The sequence below is a fragment of the Peromyscus maniculatus genome, chromosome X (assembly GCF_049852395.1).
Source record: "Peromyscus maniculatus bairdii isolate BWxNUB_F1_BW_parent chromosome X, HU_Pman_BW_mat_3.1, whole genome shotgun sequence".
Taxonomy (NCBI): Eukaryota; Metazoa; Chordata; class Mammalia; order Rodentia; family Cricetidae; genus Peromyscus; species Peromyscus maniculatus.
The window spans coordinates 79,739,010-79,749,358 of record NC_134875.1 but is presented as its reverse complement, the minus strand read 5'-3'; the positions used below and the strand labels follow the sequence as shown (position 1 = coordinate 79,749,358).

The 10,349-nt window shown below is 39.5% G+C and overlaps 1 protein-coding gene across 1 annotated transcript; it reads left to right on the top strand.

Moving 5' to 3' along the window:
- The first annotated feature begins 211 nt into the window (after positions 1 to 211).
- On the top strand, positions 212 to 6,548 carry Cox7b (cytochrome c oxidase subunit 7B). Its single transcript, XM_006992606.3, has 3 exons — positions 212 to 372; positions 3,840 to 3,964; positions 6,341 to 6,548. Exons 1-3 carry the CDS (start codon positions 333 to 335, stop codon positions 6,416 to 6,418), a joined length of 243 nt encoding a protein of 80 aa, XP_006992668.1. The 5' UTR covers positions 212 to 332; the 3' UTR covers positions 6,419 to 6,548.
- Positions 6,549 to 10,349: the final 3,801 nt, after the last annotated feature.

Sequence of the window (10,349 nt, the reverse complement as noted above, 5' to 3'; positions counted from 1 at the left end):
CTGGTGCCTTATGTAAGGTCAGTGTCTCTCAGCTCTCTTTTGTAGAGTCCTAAACCTTCCTTTAAAGAATTATCTCAGTTTTCAATGAATACTAGTCTATGGCCCTTATGAAGCTCGAAACTACATTTCCCAAAGGCCTTTCTTTTCCCTCGCAGGAAACAGGATCACAATTTCTATAGGTCAACCGCCAAATCTCGCGAGCTCTCCCCAAATACCGTTCGGAATCCCTACTGAAAGCCATTTTGTTTTTCAGGGCTCTTTGCAAGGGTAGCTGGGGCGAATTTGCACTCAGGCAGTGCTGCGGTCACCGCATTTCCATCTTCTTCTCCGCGATGTTGCCCTTTGTCAAAAACGCAGTAAGCCGTCTCCAAGGTGAGCAGATAACGTGGGCGAGTCCTTTACAGCTGCCGCGGATCGGTCTGTCCTCGTGCTTTCGTGCCCTTTTCCTCTTCCAGTATCCTGCACTTTTAATTCTAGGTGCACGGTCCTCAGCGTGGTCTCAAGTCACTGGGAAGATAGCAGTGACAGCGGTAGCCGGGACAGTGGCTTTATCATCCCGTCGTTGTGTTCCTAGCCTAGTTCTGCATTCCCATTCTTCAGGGACCTATGATTTCCAGGAAGAACGCTTGGCGGACACCTAGTTCTCCTTAAGCGATGTTCTAATTTTTAGCTTTGGGATTGTATTTATTTGTTAACCCAAATAGAGGAACTGATCTTGTACTGTAACGGTTGTAGGACACTAAATCTACCTCACCTGGATTCATAGCAAGGGGAAATCCTAAGTGGTAGCCTGGCAGCTTTAGCCATCTGTAGGTTATAAACGGACTAGTAACTATTGTGAAAACGATCGTGGTCATTTTTTCCTGTTTGAAAGTAAGGCAAATACGTGGAAAATTGAGATTGGCGTTGTATATGGAGAATGCATTGGATTGGAGAGAAAAAAATCATTTTCATAATTGCTTTTCTTTGAAGGTGACCTTCAGTAATGTGAGTAGAGGTGACTTTACACAACTACCTTTAGCTTGCTTTTCTAAGCATGTTTTTATTTTTATTTTACAGCAATATTAGGAGTATCACAAATTATGTTCTAAACACTGAAATACTTTAGGAATAATTGAAAAAAAAATAGAAACCATCTGATGTGATGCCACAAATGTATTTATTATTTCTTTCACTTTGGGCAAATCATTTAACTTTATGAGCTTGTTTTCTTGTTTTTGAAAAACAGAGATTAGTAAATAATACATATTTCATAAGAAATTTAACCGGTCTCTGGTCAGTAAACACCGTCTCCCCACACACACACCTTTTTTTTTTATAGAGCAGAGACTTAAGGAAATCCACTTGGTAAATCAGTGTTGAAACAACAGTTTGGTAATCTCAATTTATTTGACCTTTAAGTGATTTAGGGATTTTTATACTGCAGGAAAAGGTTATCTTAAGAGTTTGTGTGTTTTGTTTCTCAGTGTTGAATTCTTATACTCACCTTTAAGTGTTCTAGGGGCAGAATACATTATGAAATATTTATGAATTTGCTTATTCTGGATGTGGCTGTTATCTGATGGTCTTATGTAGACTAGGTTGACCTCCAACTTAATATATAGCCAAGGATGATCCTCAACTTGTAATTGAGGATCCTCTTGCCTCCATTTCCCAAGTGGTGGGCTTACAAGTACTTTAGTACCTTTATAGACTTAATTGTGTGTGTGTTTCTGCAGCATTAGGGATCAAGTCTAGGGAATGCTCAGCAAGCACTACACCAACTGAACTCCATTTCTCTGGGTGTGGCTGGTTAAAGGTGAAAATGAAAGCTAAGTAAAACAGCTAAAGAACTATATGATGGTTGAGTAGTTATCATGATTATACCACGTAGAGACCATTATTTTTATCTTATTTTTGGGAGGTGATGGGGTTTGAACCCAAAGCTCTGCCACTGAGCGCTCATCCCAGCCTGAAACTATTAGGTTTTTAAGTGTGAGTGAGTGGACAGCATTTTTATTTTATTTTTGAAATGGTCTCACTCTAGTCCAGGCTGGCATTAAAATTGAGTGCAATTTTTCTTCCTTAGCTTTCCAAGGGCTCAGAGTACAGGTGTGAACCAACACGTCTCAGATCAACATTGCTCTCTTTCCACTGTATCTGTAAGCACCTTTAAAGACCCTTAAAACAATAAGGACGTACGTAATACCTAGATTGGAGAGGAAAGACAAAAACAAAACTAATAGCTTTTCTTGGTATTTACCACTTCTTTCTAGTTTTATTCATTATTAACCTGCCTATATACCTTGTTCTTCATCAAAACTTGATTGGCTTTCTTGTACAGTAGATCTGTCTATCTCTGTCAATTTTAATTCTACTTTTCTACATCTATATAAACAATGCTCCCTGCCTTTCAAAGTACTTAGTTAATTCTACTTTCTTGTACTACAGTGATTTTTGTCTTTAGATATAATATTCACTTCTAGGCTAGAAATTACCCAATGATAAAATCTCTATCTTACACATTTTTATATATTCCATTTTAAAAATTATTTTATGTGTATTAGTGTTTTGCCTGCATGTATGTCTGTGTGACGGTGTCAGATCCCCTGGAACTGGAGGTACAGACAGGTGTGAGCTGCCATGTGGGTGTCGGGAATTGAACCCAGGTCCTCTAGAAGAGCAGCCTACTCTTACCCACCGAGCCATCTCTCTAGCCCCCTATACTCTTATTTTTTTGAGACAGGGTCTCATGCATTCTAGGCTAACTCCTGATCTCACTTCCATCTTCCAAGTGCTGGGATTACAAATATATACTCTTATTATATAATCAAGCCTTATTCATTTCTAATTGTTTTAAAATTTGGCTTGCCATAGTTTGGAGATATTTTGTTGTAATTTTAAGGTGATAAACATTTGATATGTATTAATGTGATAATTTTGAGTTTATTTTCCCTTTTATACTTTATTTTATTGAGCAATGTTGAGTAAATTTTAGTGAAAATTGAAGTCAGAGATAATTCAAATTAATGAGTTGTATCCAATAAACCATTACTGACATACATTTCCAATTTTTCTTTTCCTCCAACCATTTATTGAGACAGGATATCACTGTATAGCTCTAGCTGGCTTGGAACTTACTATATAGATCAGGCTGGCTATACTTGAACTCAAAGAGAGCTGCCTGCCTCTGCCTTGGAGAGCTTAGATTAAAAGGTGTGTGCTATCATTCCTGTCCTCCAACTTTTTATTCTGGGAATCCAGAAAATTGAGACTAGCATGAAGAACATTCACCATTATGTGTTAACACTTTGTTGTATTTATTTAATCCTGCTTCTGTCTGCATGTCAGTTTACCATGTGTATATTTTTGAGATAGAGCATTTCTCTAGCTCAGTCTAGCCTGGAATTCACTGTGTTACTCAGTTTGGCTTTGAACTCGTGGCAATTCTCCTGTCAGTTTCCCAAGTGCTGAGATTACAGATGTGAACCCCAGGGCCTGGCATTTCATTTTCAGAGCATTTGAGAAGGTGCTTACTTGTTCTTTTCTCTCTTTCTTTTCTTTTTTTTTTTTTTTTTTTTTTTTTGAGACAAGAGTTTCCCTATCTAGCCCTGGCTGTCCTGGAACTCTCTCTGTAGACCAGGCTGGCCTCAAACTCACAGAGCTCCACCTACCTCTGCCTCCCAAGTGCTGGGATCAAAGGTGTGCACTACCACCTCCAGGCCACTTATTCCTATGTGTAATGTGGTTAACATTTAGTTGAATTGCATAGTATGTAGCGTTCACTACCTTTCCTGCTTTGTAGTTGTGTTCTCTCTGTTTTAATAATTGACACATATATTTCTGTGTTCTTTTTTAAGTTCGAAGCATTCAGCAAGTGGTAGCTAGGCAGAGCCACCAGAAACGGGCACCTGATTTCCATGACAAATATGGAAATGCTATATTAGCAGGTGGATTCCTCTTCTGTGTTTCTACATGGACATATGTAAGTACTACTAGTTGATTATTTCTTTTTTTTTTATTTTCAAACTCCTTGAAGCACTTTATTTTGTGGCATGGCACTGGGATTTAATCTCCAGGCCTTTCATATGCTAGGTAAGTGCTCTCCTTTTGAGCTGCAGGGCAGTTTCCTGGGAGCTCATTTAAAAATGCAGGAATCTCCCCAGCATGGAGGTCCATACCTGTAATTCTAGCACCTCTGAGGCAGAGTCTGGATGGTCACTAAAGTTTCTGAAAGTTCGAGACCAGTGTGGTCTACATAGTGTGAGAGTCAAAGTTACACTTTAATTACTATGCCAAAGAGATCCAATCCATGAAACAAAAAATGTCCCTGATCAGCAAGCCTCTTGCCTAAGGACAGATAATTCCTGGAATGATTATTTCTTCTTTTGCAGTGCTAGAGATTGAACTCAGGGTCTTGTACATGGTAGGCAAGTGCTCTGTCATTGAGCTATACTCAGGTCAGTGGTTTTTCATTTAGAGTTGTTTTATTCTTAGCTAGTCTATGTATTGGGAATGTTAAATTTCTAGTGAAGGAGGGATTTGAAAGACTATCCACCCAATGTGGGTTATGTCTTCATTTGCATTCAGCATTCACCCATCTTTTTTTTTTAAGATTTGTTTTTATTATGTATACAATATTCTGTCAGCATGTATGCCTGCAGGCCAGAAGAGGGCACCAGATCTCATTACAGATGGTTGTGAGCCACCGTGTGGTTGCTGGGAATTGAACTCAGGACCTCTGGAAGAGCAGTCAGTGTTCTTAACCTCTGAGCCATCTCTCCAGCCCCGTTTTCTTATTAATTTTATTTTGTGAAAAAACAAACAACAAAAACTTTTTAAGTGTATAGCTAGAACACTCTATCAAGGCAGAACAAGCAAGGCAACTGTATAGCCAGAATCAAACTGCTGAGTCATTGCTCCAGCCCCCATCTTCTATTCTTAATGTTTCTAGTAACAAATTGCTTGTTGAATCACAAGACAGCCCTTTTCTATATTGTGTAGCTATTAGAAGGATCTTATTTGTGGAGCCCAAGCATGGTGGTATATGCCTGTAATCCCAGCCCTTGAGAGGTTTACACAAGAGGATTGCAGTTGTGAGGTTAGACTGGTCAGATATTCTGACCCATCATATTTCCATATGACAGCCATCAGCTAGTCGAAGATTTCTGTCGTAGGTTGTAAAGCACATACTTGACATTGACGGGGCCCTGGGTTCAATCCACAGCACTAAAAAACCAAACCAAATCCCAGAAACCATTAGCATAGTGTCTTTAATTTGTTAAGATTAAAACATCTATATTTTTTGGATTTTCATATTTTGAGTCACCTTTCCGGATATACTTCAGTGATCAGATTTCCTTCTAAAATTCTGTAATCCGAACTGGTGCACAAACCAGTGTGGTTGTAGTTCCCTGCAATCCCAGCACTTGGGAGAATAAGCAGCTAGAGCAAGTGTGAGGCCAGCTTGGGCTACATAGTTGACTTTGTCTCCAAAACAAACAAACAAAAAACAATAACAAAAAAATCCCCACCCAAAACCTGAGTATAATTTTCTTGATAGATGAAATGTAACTTGTTTTCCATATTTCAGGGCTCTGCATCTGTTGCTTAACAACGTATTTTCTGGTTAAAAGTGGTTATTTTGAAATTTTGAGCAATGTATTTTGGGTGTAAGCAATACAAATTGCTGAGTGAAGTGGTACACATCTGGAATCCCAACACTAGACGTGCAGGGGATCAAGAGTTGGGGTCATCTTCAGCTACGTAGCAAGTCTGAGGCTACCCTGAACCACATGGAGCCCTAGCTCAGTAAAACAGAAGGGACAGTCCAATCTCCTTGCCTGAAATGAAAGATACTATTAATTTTGGTGCTGGGGATTGAACCCAGAGTCTTGTGTATCTAAGCATATTCATACACCTTTAATGATCTATACCTCAGCCTTGAAGTCAGATATTGAAATGAGTTTTCTTAGGTAGTTGTGCTTGACAGGCAAGATTTTGAAGGGGAAGGAAATGTAAAATATAATTTTGAATTAAGAACAATTTAAAATTCATTTCCTCATTTTTCTAGCCACATTCCAAGTATTTAACAGCCAGATGTGGCCAGTGACTCCTGTATTGGACAGTGCAGATTTAGAACATTTCCCTCGAGTCTGAACGTTGAGTTAAGCAAACTGCTTTGGAGAATTAGGACAGCAGTTGGTTTTGACCTCTATGAAAAGCACTGTATCCCTGGTAGCATTCTGTTTGCTGTTAACCTAAGAAGCAGAATTCTTTGTAATTTTAAAGAAATAGTTTCCAAGTTGAGAATGGACTGTGGTTTAAATATGTATAACTGACAGTCTTTTAATTCTTACAGACAGCAACACAAATTGGCATAGAATGGAACCTGTCTCCTGTTGGCAGAGTCACCCCAAAGGAATGGAGAGATCAGTAGTCATGCCAGCTGCTACAATAATCAAGTGATTGTGTCGAAATCAACTTAGAAGTGATGCCAAGGCAAAGAATCATGTATTCACTAAAATATAGCATATTGAAGAGAAAATAAAGTACTTCTGAAACCTTCATTTTAGGTTGTTTTCTTCCTTTGTAAATGAAGCCAAGGGTGATGACTTTTCATTTATTTAAGCATTGCATTTGAGTCAAAAAGCTGTGCTGTCTCTTAAAAATGGCTTTTTTCTTTGAAGTGGTATGAGGGCAATCTATGATCTGAAGACGACTTTATAGTAAGCTGAAATCACATCTAGTGTATAAATAACCACAGAGCTCGGTCAAGAGGTTGGTTCAGATAGGTTATGCCTAGTACCTTCTACCTCATGGTTATATTTGGAGTTGGCATTAACTCCCTTCCTCTCCTGCTTAGAGAATTTAAACTGTCACCAAACCCAAGTGAATAATGATCCTGTAAATGTGAACTAGGTTTGCTAAAGACTGGCTCCTCGGCCCCCATAACACATTTGCCTTAATTAGGTGGTGGGTTTTCAGCATAATCCTTAGGTAGGCTCTGTCACATACTTCCTAGTTATTGTTGCCATAACAATAAGAGTATCTGTTAATCATGGGTTTAAAGTGATAACATTTTGATACTTGACTCATTGGCCTCTCCTGTTGGCTTTCTGTAATTCTAGAAATATACAACATTGGGGTTTGGGGATTGTCCTGAGTTTAGTATATGGCACTGAACTTGCTGTGTAAGATGTCAACTAAGTGAAACATTAATTGAATTAGGTGCTCCATTCTTTTGGTTAGAGCTATAGTCTACAGTTACATTTATAATGTTCTAGTAAGCAGAACATGGAGTTCTTGTCGAGTAGCATTATTTGTATTAGTTAGATTTAGAGAACCCAGATACAAAACTGAGTTATAGAAGTTGCCTTTAAGCTGGGCGGTGGTGATGCACACCTTTAATCTCAGCACTCGAGAGGCAGAGGCAGGTGGATCTCTGTGAGTTCGAGGCCAGCCTGGGCTACAGAGTGAGTTCCAGGAAAGGCGCAAGCTACAAAGAGAAACCCTGTCTTGAAAAAAAAAAGTTGCCTTTAGCAATCTCTAAGTTTATCTGCTAGGAATTTCACATTCTGTTTACTGAAAGATTGTAAGATTTGTACTTGTAAGATTTGTAACTATATTAATACTTTTTGATAAAACTTCAGCTGGATGTGGTGCCATACACCTTCAACCCCAGCATTCAAGAGGTGGGAAGGCAGGAGGATCACTGCAAGTTCCAGGCTAGTCAGACCGTACATGGTTGAGACCCTGCCCCCCAAAACCGAAAAACTTGAACATTTTTATGAAATCTGTAGAAATGTTCAAACTGGTATTAAGCCATTTAAATACAAATTAATCTGAAATGTGATTAAACAAATTTAAAAGAGTATTAGGGGGTTGGGGATTTAGCTCAGTGGTAGAGCGCTTGCCTAGGCAAGGCCCTGGGTTTGGTCCTCAGTTCCGGGGTGAAGGGGTGGGGGAGGGGGGAAAGAAGATGTTTTAACATGTTAGATCCTAAACCTTTTAACCTCAGAACTAGCACTCATTTATAATGAGGTAAGTAATGTTCACTATGGTTTCTTTTTTGTTGAGTAAATGATAGCTGTCAGCTGCATGTAACATTTTACATTTATTTAATTTGTTTTTTGAGCTGAGGATCGAACCCAGGGTCTTGCACTACCACTGAGCAACCCCTATTTATTTAATTTTTGTGTTTGTGCCCACATTTACCACAGTGCACATGTGAGGGTCAGAGGACAACTTTTGGGAGTAGGTTCTCATTTAACTGGAGGTCCTGGGGAATAAACTCGGGTCACCAGATTTGGCAGCAAGTGCACCACCTACTGACCCATCTTGCCCTCCTTTGCTGGATGATTTTATTTTACTTATTTATTTTTTTTGGTTTTTCGAGACAGGGTTTCTCTGTGTAGATTTGTGCCTTTTCTGGAACTCACTTTGTAGCCCAGGCTGGCCTCGAACTCACAGAGATCCGCCTGCCTCTGCCTCCCAAGTGCTGGGATTAAAGGCGTGCGCCACCACCGCCCGGCCCCAGCTGGATGATTTTAACACGACCGTAACCACTAGTAGAAATGAAGCAGTAGTGAACTGATTCTTGCCCTCACAATATTCTAACCTGTATGCTTTCCTATTACACTCAGCCAGGTAGGTTCAACCCTTTCATGAAAATGTCGTCCGTTGTACCTCTAACACCTTCCTTGGAATTTTATTATTGCCTAGAGTTGGGAGGTCACTAAATTAACTTCTCTGTTATGTATTTCTTTTTTCTTTTCTTTCTTTCTTTTTTTTTTTGTTCTTGGAACCTGTCCTGTTACTCACTCTAGCCCAGACTGGCCTTGAACTCACAGAGATCTGCCTGCCTTTGCCTTCCGAGTGCTGGGATTAAAGGCGTGTGCCACCATCACCCTGCTTGTTTTTTTTTTTAAAAGATTTATTTTATTTATTATGTATACAATGTTCTGCCTGCATATACACCTGCAGGCCAGAAGAGGGCATCAGATTACTGATGGTTGTGAGCCACCATGTGGTTGCTGGGAATTGAACTCAGGACCTCTGGAAGAATAGCCAGTGCTCTTAACCTCTGAGCCATCTCTCCAGCCCTTGTTATGTATTTCTATGGCTGAAGAATTGAGACAATTTACCTCACAAGTATTGCTAATCCTTTAAAATTCTTTGAGGCACTATTAAGATTAAGCTGAATATGCCGGGCGGTGGTGGCGCACGCCTTTAATCCCAGCACTCGGGAGGCAGAGGCAGGCGGATCTCTGTGAGTTCGAGGCCAGCCTGGTCTACCAAGTGAGTTCCAGGAGAGGCGCAAAGCTACACAAGAGAAACCCTGTCTCGAAAAACCAAAAAAAAAAAAAGATTAAGCTGAATATAAAGTCTTGTTTTTCACTTTACTCTGAAATGAAATTGTCATGTATTTTTCTGTTATTTAAATTCATTAAGCTTATCAAGTACAAAACACTGGTATTTTGAGAATACAGATGTTGCCTTTTTTAAAGTTAAGAGATTTGCTCTTTATGTGTGCCACTTCATGGAGGTGCCAGTGGAGACCGGATTGCGTGTTGGATCCCCTAGAGCTGGAGTTACAGGCAGTTGTGGGAAGTACTCTTAACCATAGGGCCATCCCAGTGCCAGCTGTAGTTTCCTCACCCTGGCGACTTCATTAAGAATATATTAATGTCACATTTGAAGCAATTTGGAGGTACTTAATTACTGAACTCCCAGCAAACCTGAAACCTACTGAAGACATTTTCCTATGACAATATAGTAATATCGTTCAATATAGTAATCATGAAAAGAACATTAATATGCTGGAGCATTTGTCGGCAGTAGAGAAGATGGAGGCAAAGATGACATTTTAGAGTGAGGTGATAGGTGACATAAAACCAATATCTAGATTAACTTGAGGGGTAGCTGACTTACTATCCTGCTTCTCTAAAGCTGGTTTCCTGATTCCTACCATTGAGTGGGTTTTATTTTTAATAGTTCAATGACAGTTGTGTTGGGAAAAATGTGTACCAAGTGGCCGAAGGTATAAACTATGTGAATTTTCTATTTTTGTGAATTTCTTTGAGTTTAACACCAATCATATTGCACTTATAACTCAATTTGTTGATATTATGGAGACCACTTAAAAGTCACCTTAGTTTCTTGAAAAGATTAATTTTAAAATTATGTGTATATGTGCTTGGGTATGTGCACATTTGGGTGTTGATGGCCTCTGAGTTCAGAAAAGGGTGTTGGGTCCCATGGAGCTGTAGTTACAGGCAGTTGTGAACTACTCATTGTGGATGTTGGGAACTGAATTTGGGTCCTCTACAAGAACAGTATGTGCTCTTAACCACTGAGCCATTACTTTT